General features: G+C 38.7%; 1 protein-coding gene across 1 annotated transcript in view; it reads right to left on the minus strand.

The window, feature by feature from the left end:
• The window catches only part of ANK3 (ankyrin 3), a 305,329-nt gene extending 291,754 nt beyond the window's left edge, over positions 1-13,575 (minus strand). Inside the window, exon 1 of the mRNA XM_045025319.1 lies at positions 13,462-13,575. Coding sequence (XP_044881254.1) covers positions 13,462-13,575 — 114 coding nt within the window. The remainder of the gene's footprint in view (positions 1-13,461) is intronic.
• Between the last annotated feature and the right edge of the window lie 5,792 nt (positions 13,576-19,367).

Raw genomic sequence — 19,367 nt, forward strand, 5'->3', positions numbered from 1 at the left:
TGGGTGGGCCTGTGTCCCCCCCTGCCACCCCCTCACAGGCAGTCTCCCCCTCACATCAAAGCTCAGACCCAGAAGTCTGGACTCACCTATTGTTGCTGCTCAGCTCCTGCTTCGAGGACCTGAGCCCTGAACTATTATTGCTGCTCAGCTCCTGCTTCGAGGACCTGAGCCCTGAACTATTGTTGTTTGCTCAGCTCCTGCTTAAGGATCTGAGCCCTGAACTATTGTTGTTTGCTCAGCTCCTGCTTAAGGAGCTGAGCCCCTTGAACTACTGCTTATTGCCCCGCCCTAACTAGGGCTAGGGCTTTACTGACTCTGTGTGCTCAGCCCCTGCCTGAGGGTCTGAGCCTAGAACTGCTGTTTTGCTGCCCCGCCCTGATTGAGGGCCTGGGCCTACATTACTGACTCTGTGCTCAGCCCCTGCCAAGGATCTGAGCCTAGAACTGCTGTTGGTTGCCCCGCCCTGAGGGCTTGGGGCTTAAACCACTGACTCTGTTTGCTCAGCCCCTGCCTGAGGGTCTGAGCTAGAACTGCTGTTTTGCTGCCCCGCCCTGACTGAGGGCTTGGGGCTTAAACCACTGACTCTGTGTGCTCAGCCCCTGCCTGAGGGTCTGAGCCTAGAACTGCTGTTGGTTGCCCCGCCCTGACTGAGGGCTTGGGGCTTAAACCACTGACTCTGTTTGCTCAGCCCCTGCCTGAGGGTCTGAGCCTAGAACTGCTGTTGGTTGCCCCGCCCTGACTGAGGGCTTGGGGCCTAATCTACTGACTCTGTTTGTTTTTGCTCAGCCCCTGCCTGAGGGTCTGAGCCCGTGGACCTTCGGAGACTGACTTGCGGATTTAGGCCGTGTAGTGACGCGGCCTGGCTCCCGGCCGCACCTGAGACGGCCGAGCCCCCACACCGGATGCTTACAGCCAGTAATACATTTTAACATTTTAGAAGGTCTCTTTCTATAAGTCTATAATATATAACGAAAATATTGTTGTATGTAAAGTAAATAAGGTTTTTAAAATATTTAAGAAGCTTCATTTAAAATTAAATTAAAATGCAGAGCCCCCCGGACCGGTGGCCAGGACCCGGGCAGTGTGAGTGCCACTGAAAATCAGCTCAAGTGCTGCCTTTGGCACCCGTACCATAGGTTGCCTACCCCTGGTCTAGGCAGAAATGTAGTTTTAGATACTTTCCCCATCAACTTTCCTACAACCTAGGAAGAGAAATGTCACCTTCTACACCAGGAATGAATATATGATTACTTGCATTACCACACAAATCCTCAGATTTATTACACCTGGGCATCAAGAGCACAGAAAGAAGGACATGTCAAATGTTCTGAAACATTAAACATTATCTTACTGACTGATGACTGGGATGTCACTAAAGCTACAGAAATAGTCATATTAGTGCCCAGTGGGAGAGGTGATAAGGCTATAAATAAACAAATAAAAGGCAGACAATGTGGGGTATAAAACAGATGGATAAACATGTCTATGTATAAAACATACCTTAAGCTATAAAATAATTCAAAGGGTCTTAGTATTACAATCAATGAATGACTTACAAATTATACACAATAGGCCACAATCAGCTCAGTGATATCCATGGACTCCCTCCGTTGATATTAGGCCATTATAATTTGACCTCAGTCAGTAGCAAGACTACACCTGGGTCTGCTACATATAGAACAGCTTCTGTTTGACAGAAGGTTCTCCGAGGGCCTCAGAAATCTTCATTAAAATGAGATAAGTATGGGTACAATGAAAGAGACACATTGTTAGAGGGATGACTGCCAAGTTAACTGAGAATGTTTGTGTTACCTGAAGGTGGTCAGTGACATACAGCTAGCCAGTGTCCTGAGGTTAAAAAGTGTCTCAGAGTGAATCAACATGCTGAATAAAGTGAATTTCTATATCCCGAATCTCTAGCCACCACCGCTCCTACCACCAAAAAATCCATTAAAAGTAAGCCGTTTGTTAAATATAACAGGGGGTGCAGCATAGTGCACGATGTAGTTTTAATGCTGTCTGTAAGGAGAAAAACTCTTGAACGTTCATTTGTTATACAGACAATGCAGAGAAACTAGACTGAACCTGAACTGTAAGGCTGACATCAAAAATTGCAGTAACTTGTTTTTTGATGTTCATGATTTTGTGAACTCAAAATGAAATTCAGTCTTAGAAATTTTTGTTCTTGTTATTTGTCATTTAAATAACTTCAAAGGGGAAAACGGATGAAGTTTGAAAAAACTCATCTAAACTTTTTGATCTCTTCTATTTTATGACATACTCTTTGAAATCATTTTGATTTAAAAAACAGACAGATTCAAGGTATCTTTAGGAACCAATCAGTGACAGAAATAAAAGAGAAAATCACAGCGTAAATGACATTAATGAAGAAACAGACTATTCTGTATATCTAAATCCACCACCCACTGAGATCCATGAAATGGAAAGTATTGAAGTTTTGGGGCCAGATTCTTTCTCATGATCCAGCTCTGGCAGCACAATGGGCCAGACGCTAGCTGCATTTGGCTAGTCGACAGCTTTCCCAAGGAGGCAAAGGGAGTGCAATGTCCATTGAGATAAAGCCAGCATAGCCAATTCCAACAATACTATCATCCCAGTCCTGGCACAAGTGGTGTGCTGGTGTGTGGCTGGAACACCAATAAACTCTGCCAACTCTCTTCAGAGAGTTGAAGACAGTTGCTACCTGGAGAAAGTTAGAGCAGCCTAAGTCAGGGCCACAGCTGAAACTGTGCAGGACAGACAATCAGGGAGTCATAACCAACTCCATGAAAGCCGACCCTTTATCTATAGTAAAAATATTACCATATAAGCGCAAAGCATGAATTTGTAGCATGTGGATGTTATGGTCTATAAACCCTTTACTTTTTCAAGTTATGGATGACTATATCAAAATGGAACTTTTGGTCAATCCAAAGGTAGGGATGCCATGCACTTAATTGCCCACAAATGTGCATCATTCCGCAAAGTATGCCAATCCCTGAACTACTACTTGCCATCATCCTATCAGAGTGCAGGGATTTGCATGATCACTGTAAACATATTTTTAAAATATAATTATGCAAATTCCTGTACTTTGGCTGATAGAAATCCTTTGGCTGCAGTCAAAATTCAGCATTCACAATGCCTCCTCATTTCTGACACCCCTTTCCACTCTGTCACTCCAGCTCAGCTCAGATACCTAATGAAATTTAAGTTAAATGTGGAGGGCACATAGAAAGGGCATTGAGGAGGGCCTAAAGACCTCCCAATAGCAAAGGATTTACAGTATCCAAACAGTGCTTAGAAGAGGAAGAACACACTTCATTAAAAGCACAACCTGATGGTGCTTCCTTTCCACTGTGCTCAGAATTTCCATACAGCATCTGAAGGATAGATATATTATACCTATCCTCTATTTACATACATATGCTTAAGTGATGTTAGAATAAACAAAGGTGGTATATGTGACTAAAATATGAATTACTGACCTGAGGTTTTCCATCCAATAAGCAGCATAAATTACCACCTCTGGGATTGTCAGAATTTACAAACCTCAAATAGAGGATTGCATGTTTAAGAGCAAGGTCATGTTCAGTATGAGTAAATCTGTGTCTTTTCATGGATTTCAATGGACTAGTACATGGCATCTGCGAGTCCCTCATGTTTTTATTTCATGCAAAGGATGACGCACACTTCTTCTGACTATCATATTAGGCTTCATGCACACTACTGGCCCCTACTGGATGAAACATAAGATTTGCATAAGAGCATCCCTGTCTCCATAGTGGCAGGCCTAGAGAAGACATAATACTACTGAATGAGAGTCTTCCATGAGCTCAAGGTGATAGGCAGCCTGTATTGGGAATGGCTGCTGGCAAGTTCCTGGGGGCATTTTTGAAGCATCACAAAGGTTCTAAATGTAGCTTTTAAATCCACAGTACCGTAGCCATGAGAGAGTGTTTTGGAATCTTCATACTCTTTCTCACACCTATTTATAATCACTCCCCTTTCCATTTCCCCTCTGCCCTTTTGCTGTCTCAAAGGGCCAGTTCAAAATGACCAAGAGATTTGCAGGAGCAGGGGATATAAAGTGAATTTTAGATCTTTTTAAAAATGGAGAACTCAGTATCACACAAACAATAGCTATCTTGTCCACTGTGGCATCACAATTCATATGCTTACCATAGAGTACTAAAATAACCAGGGATCCTATAGTGTAAATGATACATTGTTGTTTCCATGACTAAACAAAGTATAATAGAGGGCCAGATTCAGATACCATTACTCAGTGAGTAGTACCTTCTTCTGTGAGTAATTCCATTAGTTTCAATGGGATAGCTACAGAGTAAGGTATACACTACATTGAGTTAAGGTATCAGAATCTGGCTCAGAGAATCTTGATTTGACTGCAGTTGAAATTAGCTTTGAGGAACTATCTGTGAGCACTGGGTACCAATTTTAAACAAATCCTTTCTACCTTGGCCATCTCTCTTTACTTATGGGGTAATTTTCAATTAAGGATTAAAAATAATTTTAAATACTAAAAATAAGATTCAAATTTGATACATAACCATTAAGGTATAACAATTAATACAATTGTATCTTTCTACATCCAAATAAACTAAATACATTTGAATAAAAGTATTGGAAGAACAGCACAACATTTAGCTAAAATAAATTAAATAATGTAAAACAGACAAAATTAGAATGGTATTGAAATAGCTCTCAAAATGATTTCCAAAGATTCCTTTGAGTCTACGATGGAATATACTGTGTCAGGTGGTACAATATATACTGTATCTTCATACAATGACAAGGGCAAAAATAAAGAGTTACTCAAGGCACTGAATAGCAATTATTTAGGTGCTCATGTACATCTCTATGAACTCAAGGGTCTCCCTGAGTGCAACAAGTGCATGCTAGAAATATGTGACACTATTAAATTATGTTTGGCAGATATTTTGTATATGCAGAACCAGATATTTTTATGTGAATTTATTTGGTGTGAAATTTTACAGTATCTGCTATAAACAGGGGTTACAAACACTGGTTTCTAAAGCAAAATTGGTGAACTTCATCTTACTTGGCAAAACTGTGGATTTTTATAAATGCATGTCAGCAAACATTTTCTCTTTAAGCATCAAAAAGAGCTTCCAACAAAAAGAGTTTTTCATCTGACTATATTATTTTTCATTTGAATTAATAAAATACCAAAATAATATATTATTACTCTTTACATTCATTTATGCACATTTCATTTCAAAACACAAAGTGATTTCAAGCTATCTATACAGGATAAATGTAGTGAGCAATCTGGAGATTAGCAACTAGCCACCTTCCAAAACATTGATTGGCAGTTTTATGCATTAGAAAGATTTACAGAATTTGCCATGATTTTCATGATTATTGAACACCCATGACTCCAACTGAAGTCAATAGGTGTTACTGATGCTCAACATCTATGAAAAGCAGGCCTTTTTTTAAGGTCTCATCCAAAAGATCAACACACAGTAAACTGGGTCTAATTCAATTTCTTTCTCTTGGATGGATGGAATGCTGACTTACCTTTAAGCAGGATTTCAGTGTGTGGTTCTAGGAAACCTAGATGTTTCAAGCACAAAGCTTAGACCTCTAAAACAATTACATTGCAGAAAAAACTATGCAAACACCAAAAAAAATTGTAGATAACTATTTTGGAATCCCACAAAAATGATTGTGTGTCAGTGAGAATTTCTTCATGTTGTTCTCAAAGTCTTGCTCACAACTCAAGAAAACTCACAAACATCTAAGTCTATATACTAAGCATTATTCTGGGGAATTTCTGCAACATCCAATAGATCACGAACCTTGGGGGCATTCTAAGCCTGATCTGGATCTTTTGGACCAGTACAACATAATTGGACAAAGTGTAGTGATTTACACCAGGACTATACTCCTAAATCAGAAAGACAGTGCTTTACACACACCTTGCACTGGTGTAAATGTACCAGGTGCAGGACAATGATGAATCCAGCCCTTTTTTATCAGAATTCCCATTTAAATCAATGTGGTGTTTGCATTTGGAAGAATTAGGCCTTATGTATCTATGTGTGGGTTTAAGTTTAATTAAAAAAAAAAGAAAAAAAAACCAATACAAAACCACTTTTCATCAGTAGATCGCAGAGCACTTCACAATCTTGCTACTGACCTTATAATTCACACTTGATTGTATTATTACATATTTGTATCATTGTAGCACTTAGGAACCACCCCAACTAGCTCTCTATTTTCTTTTGTACCCCTTATTTAATTGCCAACCACAGCATGGTTCATGGACACTGTACCAGATTTTCACACCCCACCTGGTGCAATTCACCGTTCACTTCAAAAGTATCTTAAAATACATCCATATCATTCTCATCTCAAAACTGAGGTAACAATCTGTGCCACCCAGAGAATACAGTCATTATTATTGTTTTCTCCATTCACAAGTCACACTCATCACCACTTAATAGTAAAACTGGCTCTTCAGCTCATTTTAAAATCTGTAAATTTCACAGCTGCTACTCTTTAACAAAAGGTTTGATCAGTTCTGTTATTGAACAATTTCTAAGGGTTGTAGCAACATAAACTTTAGTGGATGAAGGAAACTGCACCAAAGGAATTTGGCTTACAGAATCATAGGACTGGAAGGAACCTTGAGTGATCATCTAGTCCAGTCTCCTGCACTCATGGCAGGACTAAGTATTATTGTAACGGGGTGGTCACCCCGCTCCTGCCCTGAAGGGCTTAAAACAGCCCTGGGAGAGGGCTGTGGCAGGGGAAAGGCCAGGCTGATTGGGGGAAGCAGCCACAGCTGGGGCCACGCCGCAATCAGGCCACAGCTGGCCCTATAAGAGGGCTGAGAGCCAGAGGCTAAAAGGAGAGACACTCTCTCTAGCTTCAGAGAGAGGACCTGGCTGCCTGGGAAGTTGAGGAGGGTACCTAAGGCGGAGCAGTGTTGGGGAAGGGCAGAGAGAGCTGAGGAGCTCCAGCCTAGCAAAGCCCCAGGCTGCAGGCTGAGCTAAGGGCTCACAAAGGGTACTGGGGCTGCAGAGGGGCAGCCCAGAGATAAGTAGAAGCTGCTGGTCTAACCCCCCTTGCCGATGAGTGGTTAACAGACTGCCGTCTGCCCCGATGAGCGGGGTTTAAATGGAGACTGGCAGTAGCCACTGAGGGAAGGTGGGGATAGGAGGGGAGGGGAGACCCAGAGTGAGGGGGTACTGCAGTGGGCAGAACCCCTGGGCAAAGGGCACCGGGGTCTGGGAAGCAGCAGGTGAGACACCGGCCTGCAGAGGGCACTCTGGAGGCTGGAAAGAGCTCATTCCCTGGACAACCAGCAGGGGGCACTGCAGCAGTGAGTCATCACCCTGCCACAATTATCCTCCAAAACTTCAAACTTAGGTCATTTCATACTATGAAAATACCAGTACTTTACATTTTGGCCCATGGCATGACACTTTAAAAGTTATACAAAACTTATTTTCAATTTTTTTTCAATGCTTGTTCAATTATAGCATGTTTTAATTTTGCTTAAAAGAATATTTTGTTACCCAAGTTTTATGGGGGAAAAATTTCTCCATGGGGAAAAAAGAAAAGACAAGGGGACAGATTCTCATCTAAGTCAAATCAGTATAGCCTCAATGATCTGGCCCAGAGTGTCATTATAACAATCTTTCTACAACATGAAGATAATTTATTTCACAGGTCATAAACTTCCCCCTATTGCCAACATGTATAGTATATGTGTACATACACACTGTGTGCAATGTGAGACCACTATTTATATAACAATCAACACATGTGCACAGTGACTCAGACAAGCATTGGGCCTAGGAGTTGAGATGCAAAAGAGAGAAAGGGGAAGAAGTGGACGATTTAAACTTGTAGAGCCCAAGAATGTAAATTCACAAAAGCCGGACAAACTCATTTTCTTTGTTTAGCAGATGGATGTAGAAGTTAAAATTGACTAGGACAACCTTAATTAATGCAGCTAGCAATGGTGCATTCTTTCAAGGGCTGTCATGAGTGGAGCAATTGTTCTTATAAGCTGAATTGGAAAAAAACAAAACAAAAGCCACACAATAAGAATTCAGCATTACTTATACATACACGTTAAGAGAAAACAAATGAAAATAAGTTTTCCTTTGACAGCCCAGTTGTGCTCAGCTTTGTGGTTGCATAACTTTAAGCACATGAATAGTCTAGGCGAAATCAACAGGAATCCTCACATGCTTAAGCACTTTACTGAATCAGGGCCCAATGGGAGGGCACCAAGAGGCCTCCCTTTTATGGCCCGTGAAGGAGATGGGCAAAACTGAGTAACATACACTCACCTGGACACAAGGGCCAGGCAAGAACAGTGCTGCTAGCCACTCCAAAAGGGGACGAACACTAGTCAAGCCCCCTTTACACCAATCAGTGAGGGGAGTGTTTGTTGTATCCTCTAAAAAGGTGGCACAATGTCTTCCAGAGTTACCTCCAATACAGAACTGTTCCTAGAAACCCAGTAGCCCTCTTAGTTACCTGCTAAGGCCTGTTTCATGCCTCTGGCACAGTTTCCCTGGGTACAGGTGGAGGTCAAAATTAAGGGCACGATCCATAGTCCACTGAAGTCTATGGAATGACACATTGATTTCAATGCAAATTTGATTGGACTCTAAACTCTAGATTCACTTTTTCTTTGCCACAAGGCAATTGGTTATATTCACAGATCTGCTTCATATTTTGAGCTGCAACATTGATTTTATTTACCCTGACATGTGAGGATGCCAGTATTGTCAATCTCAGATGTTCAAAATTAATGAGACACAAAGTGAGTGAGGTAATATCTTTTATTGAACCAACTTCTGTTGGTGAGAAAGACAAGCTTTCGAGCTTACATAGAACTCTTCTTCAGGTCTGGGAAACTTACTCAGAATTCAGAGTAGCAGCCGTGTTAGTCTGTATCCGCAAAAAGAACAGGAGTACTTGTGGCATCTTAGAGACTAACAAATGTATTTGAGCGTAAGCTTTCATGGGCTACATCCCACTTCATCGGATGCATAGAACGGAACATATAGTAAGGAGATATATATACACATAACAAGAACACGAAAAGGTGGGAGTTTCCCTACCAACTCTAAGAGGCTAATTAATAGAGTTGGTAGGGCAACTGCCACCTTTTCATGTTCTCTGTATGTCTATATATATCTCCTTACTATATGTTCCGTTCTATGCATCCGATGAAGTGGGCTGTAGCCCATGGAATCTTATGCTCAAATAAATTTGTTAGTCTCTAAGGTGCCACAAGTACTCCTGTTCTTTTTACTCAGAACGTCACAGCTAAATACAGGATGGAACAGATTGTTTAGCATACAAAAATAAAAAGTCAGATGCTGAAAATCATGAGATCATCTTAAAATCAAGTGATTGAAAAAAAATAAAATTCTGATTATGTTTATTAGCCTTGTGATTTTTTGCCTCTTTAGGCTGTTTTTCAAGCTTTTCTTCACAACCTTTAGGTCTTGTCTACATGGGGAAGTTGCACCAGTTTAATATAAATCGATTTTTAAACTCATATAATTAAACCAGTGCAAATCCCTGCAAGGGTACTCTTTTCAGTTTAAGAGTGCTTTACTTAAACCTGTTCCCAACTGATTAAAGCTAAACAAAAAAAGCCACTTCCACTGAAATTAAGTGTCCACACAGAGGTTTGCAGTAGTTTAATTACATTCATTTGAATGTATACCTTAGGTTATACCAGTGCAACTTTCTCATATAGACCATTTAAAAAATATATATATTTATGAGAGCTGAGATTCCCTTATGTCCAGGAGCTGGGCTTTAAGTAAACATCAGATATCATGAGACTCATGGTAAAATTGCCAGGGTAACATTGGAATCCACAACGTGCAGGGTGGGATAACATCAGTTTTTAAGGTATCACAAATGGCAGCACTAGGGCCTTCAGTATAAACACACTATTATGAGATCCACTAGAACCAACTAGCTGCTTAATATTATGCACAAATGGAAACCACTTCCACTTCACTGAATATTGTATAAAACAAAATATTCAGTATGCACCTAGACTTACATTTTTCTTCTAAAATATATTATAATTAAACAAGGGACTTCTGCCTTTATTGAGGGCTGACACTGAAGAGAGCATTTAAATCCTTCCTAGATGCTGGCATATGGGAAACCAATGCTAGTTTTCATAGCCAAAATTGTGCATGACCTAGGGCAACCTTGTCAGAAGCAGAACAGTCAGATAATTAAATCAACTGTTATTCTTAAAAGGTGTTCCAATCTTTTTTGTTAGGGTAAAATTTGCCCTGATGCACTTGGGTTACACCCACTCAAGTAAGCAAGGACACTTCATATGCATCCAAAGTCAGAATCTTTCCCCAATTTTAAAATACATTTGAACAGAGTAAACAGCAAAATATGTATATCGGTCAACAGATGCATCTCTCTTATTTTCTGATACCATTTCTTTATTTTGCTATGCCATGAATAAGAAACAATTAACAGCTCAATATTCATAAGTGCATACTATAAATTTAGGTGTGCAAATACAAGTGAGAATTCACATGCATGCACACTTATAATGTCTTCATTCTGTCAGTTAAACCCATGATAGTGTTATACATGTAACCTTCACATTATTGTTATACACAATTTTAAACTCACTTTAGCCATGCTTGCATATCATGGTAATGTGATTAATTTATATGTGAAATGAGTGCACATCTTATGTATCATCACTGCAATCAACTATGTCTTCATTGCATGCTTAAAATAGACACGTGCTAATACGCACACACAGTTTTGAAGATTTGATCCTACAACTTAACGAACTGAATATCACCTAACAAGATATTTGTCTGTATGTTTTTAGAGAAAATCTTGACAGAAATTTTAGTACATGGTAAAGTGACAAATAATTGAGAAAGCCGTGAAATTTCTTCCTCAGATTACAATCCTAACATTACACACAAACGACTATCAGTATGACGGGGTTTGGCATCATCAGTTTGTAGAGACTTTGTGCTCTCACAGGCCTGACTTTCAAACCATCTCATGCCTCAATCTCCTTACTGTATAAATTATCTAGGGATATTAGCACTCACTGGTGTTTTAATGCGATTTGAAGTCCCTAGAGGATATTTGCATATATTGCTCAAGTAAAGGGTTAGTGTTGTGCAACATCATGTGACTATAAAAAAACCTGAGTATTGCTTGCTTGTGGGTGGTGCAGAGGTACATAAAGAAGTGACTCAGAACTTATAGTGGAAATAATGGTTATTCTAAATACCCCCCCTTCCCCAAGAACTACAAAACAACAAACAACAACTAGAATGTACAGTAATAGTTTATGCTTGGTGTATGATAGGCATAATGGTGTCCTTTTTGTGAGTAAACTAATACACCTACACATGTACAAATTTTCTTTCCCACTTTCTATAGTCAGTGACAAGGTTACTGCTTTTTCTGCATTCTCCTAATAAACGTAGTGTGTCTTGAATCTGCAAGTCCTAAAAATACTGCTAAGAAAGAATTCCAAATTGATCACCAACCTCCAGCATAATAGGAAAAAAAACGTTGGTGTGAAACCTCTATGTTCTATTCTATGAAGAAACAAGATACTGAAAAATCCATGCATTTACAATAAATAGATTGATATTTATCCAGGTCCCACTCTGGTTGCTAAGAGATTTCCCTTCTACAGCATTGTGTTGTATAAACAGTAAAGCATTTTTGTCCACAAAGCAATTGTCTCAGATCTCTGAATCAAGAGGCTATTATTGCCACATCTCTTCCACATTTTGCCAATAAGTAAATATGAATGAGCACAAAGACAAAGACAGCATATATATGGTTGGGTGCGCTATTGTTAAACTTAAGCCTATTATAGATAATATTGGCTCTCTAAATTATGAACAGAGTTAAATGTGATACTATACATTTTAACTCACACCTCAAATGAAAATACATGGTGGTAGGCCAGATCCTTTAAATTTGCATTGTTGAGTTCATTTTCAGCTGAAAAATGATAGCTACAATGCTACAGACCTGCATATTACCATAAAATCAGACAGGAAAAAATGTTACATATTCAGACCAATTTTTGATGTGAAATCTGCCCCAAAGGCAATATCCTAATTTTGTGCTTTCATTTGTACCAGAAAAAATACTGAGGAGACCTTTACATGTATATTTAAATGGAAAAGATATCTATAGTTAATATGCTGCAGTACACTCACTGCAGCCATCTAAAAACAGCCTTCTAATGTGTCCCCTAGAACAGAAGACAGTGGGTTTCTTAGTGCTTCTCATGAAGTTTAACACTGCCATTTCAGAAGAAACAAGGGGAAAAGGCAGGAAAATGTTGACTGTTATCCATCCAAAAGCTGCACATATGTTAAAGGAAATCTACATGCCTTTCAAGAAGCACATGCATGACTGCTTAGAGCACACTAAGATTATCTATCCCTTAGGGAATTTCACAAACATACAGAAAAATTCTATATAACCACACTTCTGTGTTCAGACCATGGGCTTTTGGGCAATTTTTACTAATTGCAACCAATGACTAAGAAATCACTACAGGGCCTTATCTAAATGGACTAGTATACAAAGTGTCATTTTTAAGGACATACCCACACAGAACTCATAAGGACATCATCTATCATCATGCCACTATCCTCAGCTATTCTGTTTTATACCTTGAGAAAAATAAAAAAGACCACTATTCAAATCTTAATTCAACAATCATCAACCTAGTGTACTGAATTTTTCAGTTCTCAGTGTACCATAGATTTCTGCATCCAGGATAATTACACAGCAGAGAAAAACAAGGCTCTATGATCACAACCACATTTTAACCTAACAAAATCAAGTTGCTAACAACAAATTATTGTGGTTTGATTTTCCATGTAATTTGCCTTTAGGAAAAAGGAAAAACAACAAAGCATCTCAATTCTGTGACATTATTCTCAAAATGGATGTTTTAAGAGCCAAGCATGTGACATAGTCCCAACACAAAGAAAAATCTGCCCTCACACACATTCACAGTAAGTAGGTATTCATAGGCTAAACTATTTATTCTATCAGTTAAACCCATGACAGTGTTATACATGTAACCTTCACATTACTGGTATACACTATTTTAAAGTCACTTATAGCCATGCTTGCATATCATGGTATTGTGATTGATTTATATGTGAAATGAGTGCACACCTTCTGCATCATCACTGCAATCAACTAACAGCCGATTAAAAATTCAATTGCTTTCCAAACCCCACAGTTCTGGTATGCAATGTTATTTTACAATCTTAACCAATTATTCACACAGCTACCAAGTTACATACAAGAATGATCTCTGATAGCTCATTTGCAATGTAAGAAAACTGAAACAAAGGAATGCTTGTAAGAATTTGGTACAAATCTATATACCTTTCTCTTCCGATCCCGGGATCTTTTCCTGTGTTTTCTTTTTTTCTCATTTTCTTCATCAGCAACAATTTCTAAATCCCTGTTTTTCTTTAGCTGTGAGGCTGCATGAGCCATAATGCACTAAAAATCCTTTACGACGATTCCTTGTAAAAGGTGATATCCTCAGGCACCTTAAGAAGCCCTTTCAGCAAATGTTCCAATGACTGGAAGGATATCTTAGATCAGAGCCAGGAACACATTCAGAATCCAAAGATCTTGTAGAAGCTGGTAGGCACTACAAAAATGCATGTTTGCATATTTTCTTTCTATACCTTTCTGTACCTGAACCTTTATAAAGCAGTGCAGCCATCGTAATGCATTTAACGTAATGAAAAAGACAGCTGGGACAGAGAAAGCTGTATTATGGCTGTATCCCCTGCCACCAGCTGGAAGTGTCTAAGTGATTCCACTGAAAGGGGAATGCTGAAAAGGAGGGTTTTATATTAAAAAAATTCCAGAACAACAACATGTGCTGCATTATATTTTTTTTTACCAATTTTTAAATCTATTATAAAAACCTATCCAAAAAAAGGAAAGTTCATTATCTATACTTCCCAGCTAGTACTGCATGGTAAGTCACTTAACCTACAGTGAAATGGAGCAGCTCCTACTTTAGGTTAACTGCTGATGGTGACAAAACATAAAATAAAAATTTCATTTTACCATGGAGACCCTGACTGCATTATGTAGAAAACAATGCATGCATTGCCATATCTTCACAGTATGTCCTTTATGCTGATTTTTCAATCCCACTGCATTTTGTGGGAAAGGATTACTGAAAGCCTTGTTGTCTTTTTTTTTTTTTTTAAACCATACTTATTACAACACATCATACAGATAGAAAGATGTGATCATGCTAGTGTGTGAAACAGACATTTAATTCATAGGAGGTTTCCTGGCACCATTCTCTTAATATGGTCAAGAAAAGGGGGATCTGTGTTACAATCACTATCTCCATGTACTTAGAATTGTAGTTTTAAGCTTTTGTGTCAAGGCTCACTTCAAACCACCTTACAATTTTTGCCACCTGAGTCCTCAATAACTGCAGCTTTTGACTATTCATTCTGGAAGGTAAAATAGCAGCAGCATGAGGGGCCTGCAGGAGGATCTTTTACTAACATGTACACAGAACAAGGTACCCAGTAAATAAGGAACCATATTTTTTCCACTCAAATGTGAACAACAAATAGCTTGCCTAGAAGTTACTATTTTTAACCTTTTAATGGAATATATAATGCCTAATGAATATTAGCATTAGACTGATTTTTTTTTAAGAAATCAAGGTAGAAATTGCCTTACCAAATAAAAATAGATTTTCAGATGACACTGAAATTTTATTTGTAAGAAGAAAAACAGTATTTTATATTAAAGTAAAAAATCATTTGAATTTGCAGTGCAATCAGCTAAATTGCACTGGATCTCCAGAGCTGTGTATAAGGCAGAGTGTCATATGAGGTCTTGTTCCGTCTTCTTTGGAACTAGATAGCTATTCTATGGAGACCAGGTTGTGAATTCCAATGAATGACATGCATCTAATAATAATAAAAAATAATAATAAATAAATGACATGCATCTGCTTTACCTCCTATGTCACTTGGATAAAAGTAAATCTTTTTAGAATTTTTAAATCTCAAAAATCGTCTGAAAAGCCAACAAGTGGACTTATGCTTGGCTACCGTGTACATGCTCATTAATGTAGCAGAAAAGTTGCACGGTAGAAATCTGTAATGGATTTTATGAAGAGATGCTCAGAGATGGGGAGCTTGCAACCTATTATGGACCTTTCTTACTGATTCAATAAAACCATAAAAGCTGCACCCATAAAAGTAAAAAAAATAAAGCCATAAAAGCCAATCAAAAGCTCATTGCACCGTCACATTGGTACATACCAGTAACTGTCCATCAATGACTGCTAACAGTCACAAAGTTGTTCTTGGTGAATGAAATTTTTTAAATATCTGATTTTGCACTAACAGTGACTATTCCCTGTTTAAGCATGAGCTATAAACCTTAAATATACTTGCTTCTATTTTTAAATATTCTAAGACTGTACATGGGAAAGCTGACATCTTGCTGCCCATTAGCTTCCGGGAGACCTACCATCTTGCACTTCCTGAATATACTCAACAGAGCCCATCTACCTTCACTGTCACAGACTATCTTCAACATTTAAATAACAGGAAGTGGGAGATTCTGATTATAATGTTCCATAGCCATAAGTGGTACATACCTTTGTCTCCTAAATTCAAATTATGTACTGCAAATGATGGAAGCCTGAACTGGCCACAAGGTTCACTGGAGAAGGGAGCATTGGGGAATCAAACACATTTGAGATCAAGAAATTAATGGAGATAATGTGGTATTCCATCAGGGTTTTGCTTCTTCTCAGAACTTTTTTTAAGATGTTACATTTGATTCTTTTGGATCAAGAGCACACAAGTTTACTTTTAACTGTGCATAAGCACACTGTCTTGCTGAAAAAAATGAAGACCATTATTGACTTGTGTGACCTTAAGCAGACATTTGTTTTGTTGGTGCCAGCCTGTACACACTGAGTTTCACCAACAACAACTACTAAGGGCCAAATTCTGGCTTTCACTTCAGTAGGAGTCACATATGTGCATCCAAGGACAAAATTTGGCCTTAAAGATCTGGTTGCTAATCTTCACTGCAACAGATATGGTCATGCAACTACATGTGAATTAAAAATTCATAAATGCAAAACAGTTTGCAACATAATAGCAAAAAGTGCACATTAAGGTAACTTAGCTGAATGCAGGCCGCCCAGTGGCCTGATGTGACCCAATGCAGCAATGAGTCAATCAGAAACCAAGAATGTCTGTCAGGGTGGGCTGGCGAGGGAATGTTAAGAAGTCCAGCAAGGATTCTACTGTGGAGAGGGACTAGAAAGGAAAGTTGGTCTGAGGTACTGCGGAAGGAAAATCTAGAAAATTGGGGGGAGGCGGGAAGCTTTGGTGAGGAAGGAAGCTAATCTTGTGTTTAAAGCACAAGACTAGCATCCAAGTGACCTGGGTTCAATTTCTGGCTCTGCCACAGACTTTGTGTGTGAGCTCTGGGCCTCAGTTCCTCACCTGTACAATGAAGTTAATGATATTTCCCTATCTCTTAGAGGGTAAACAAGCTTTGAGAGAGAGAGAGACAGATAACACAGCAATGGGAGCCAGGTGAGTACACAGAGATAGAACTGAGCGCATGGCTACACTGGACACTTCAAACCGCTGTTGCGGGAAAGCTCCCGCGGCAGCACTTTGAAGTGTGAGTATGGTCATGTGCGAGCTCTCCTGGTAATCCACCTCCACGAGGGGATTGGCTCCCAGCACTCGGAGCCTGTCTACACTAGCGCTTTAAAGTGCTCAGACTTGCTGCACTCAGGAGGGTGATTTTTCACACCCCTGAGCCAGCAAGTTAGAGTGCTATAAAATGTAAGTGTAGACAAGCCCCAAGTCTCTTTTACTTCTCATCCATCCTCATCTTGGGGTTGAAATAGTGCACTAGCTCCTGCCTTTGAAAACTTAAATTCAAATTTTTATTTAATCAAAAGTACTGTGTCACTTATTATTTTCCATTCATATTTTTCAGCAAAACCTCTGTTGCTTCCTAAGCCTTTTAAAATTTACTGGTCCGTGATTTATGACTAAATAACCTAGTTAAAGGGAAATAAAAATAATGTATTGCTATATTTTGTATGTTTTAAATACTAGGCATGGTATTTTTACATGTTGGCACAAGAATGATTTGTGCTTACGAAGGTTAAAGATTTAACAGCACCAAAAATCCTTATTCACAGGCTAGATTTCATGTATGCAGATGTAGTTCAAGCTTCCACTAATGAGGATAACTCTAATAAGTGAGGATAATAAATGACCTTGGCCATTCACCCAAAATACACAGAAGTGTGAGGATTTCACCTCTCAGCCAAGCCAGTTTAGTCCTGATTATATCTTCAGCTAATTAACCAACTCAAGCAAAACATGTGGCTGTTTTAGTATGTGAATTACAATCACTGCTTGAACTGTGGAGCCCAAACCTGTCGTTGCTGAAGTGGATTTCAGAGAAAATGTCTTTTAAAGTTAAGATTTCAGAGAAGTGGCATCTTAGCTAGTGAACTGACAGTCAAAAGGGAACTATACCCTTTAGTTTGGAGTAATAATGGGGAGACTTTGTGAAGCCTGCAGCCTGAAGTGATATTGAAGGGAGAAGAAGTTATGGGAAAGACATGAGTGAAAGTTTTTGGACAGTTACTGAAAATAGACAATATATCCAAAATCTTTGCCTTAAGAACATAATAACAGCCATATTGGGTCAGACCAAAAGTCCATCTAGCCGAGTATCCTGTCTTTCGACAATGGCCAATTCCAGGTGTCCCAGAGGGAATTAACAGAATAGGTAATCATCAAGTGATCCATCCCGTCGCCCATTCCCAACTTCTGGCAAACAGAGGCTTGGGACACCATCCCTGCCCATCCTGGCTTATAGCCATTGATGGACCTATCCTCCATGAACTTATCTAGTTATTTTTTGAACCCTGTTATAATCTTGGCCTTAACAACATCCTCTGGCAAGGAGTTCCACGGGTTATCTGCATGAAAAAATACTTCCTTTGTTTGTTTTAAACCTGCTGCCTATTAATTTTATTTGGTGATCCCTAGCTCTTCTGTTATGAGGAGTAAATAACACTATCTTCTTTACTTTCTCCACACCAGTCATAATTTTATAGACCTCTATCACATCCCCCAGTCGTCTCTTTTCCAAGCTGAAAAGTCCTAGTCTTATTAATCTCTCCTCATACAGCAACTGTTCCATACCCCCAGTCATTGTTGTCACCCTTTTCTAAACTTTTTCCAAAGCCGATATCTCTTTTTTGAGATGGGACGACCACATCTGTGTGCAGTATTCAAGATGTGGGCATACCATGGATTTATACAGAAGTAATATAATGTTTTCTGTCTTATTATCTATTATTTATCCTTGGGAATAGGTGAGTTGGCATAACTGTCTGAAGTTGATATGGCATAGGAGGGCTAATATTTGGATGGGGTATGCTTATTGTCATCCCACGTGTCATAGTTTGCTTCTGGGAGAAATGGCACAGACTCTAGTAAACTTTATTAAATACTTATTTTAAGGTTTTGTTAAAACAAAGTTATTTGGACTTTGTCTACAGTGACAAAATTAAAGAAGTGACAAAGGTAATTTTAGTCAGAATGTACCATACACTATAGACAAGCACCATAAAGATGGGTACAATGTAAAATTTACATTCTAAGTTATTGTAAGGATAATATCTGCAGTTCATAACATCATGCTATTCACAAAATATGAAGAATGGCTGTAAGGTATGGTGGGAAAGTAATTTAACAACCTTGCAATAGAAAAGAGTCGTTTGCTTTAGCATGGTGCATGCATTAACCTATTGTTTCCAACGTTAACACTAGGGCTGTCAATTAATCGCATTTAACTCATGCAATTAACTCAAAAAACTTAACTGTGATTAAAAAATTGTGATTAATCACACTCACAACAATAGAATACCAATTGAAATTTTTTCAGTATTTTTGGATGTTTTTCTACATTTTCAATATTGATTTCAGTTACAACACAGAATACAAAGTGTATAGTGCTCACTTTATATTACTTTTGATTACAAACATATGCACTGTAAAACTGATAAACAAAAGAAATAGTATTTTGCAATTCATCCCATACAAGTATTGAAGTGCAATCTCTTTATTGTGAAAGTGTAACTTACAAATGCAGATTTTTTTTTGTTACCTAACTGCACTTAAAAACAAAACATTGTAAAACTTTAGAGCCTCTAAATCCACTCAGTCCTATGTCTTATTCTG

Source organism: Mauremys mutica, chromosome 7 (genome assembly GCF_020497125.1).
Source record: "Mauremys mutica isolate MM-2020 ecotype Southern chromosome 7, ASM2049712v1, whole genome shotgun sequence".
Taxonomy (NCBI): domain Eukaryota; kingdom Metazoa; phylum Chordata; order Testudines; family Geoemydidae; genus Mauremys; species Mauremys mutica.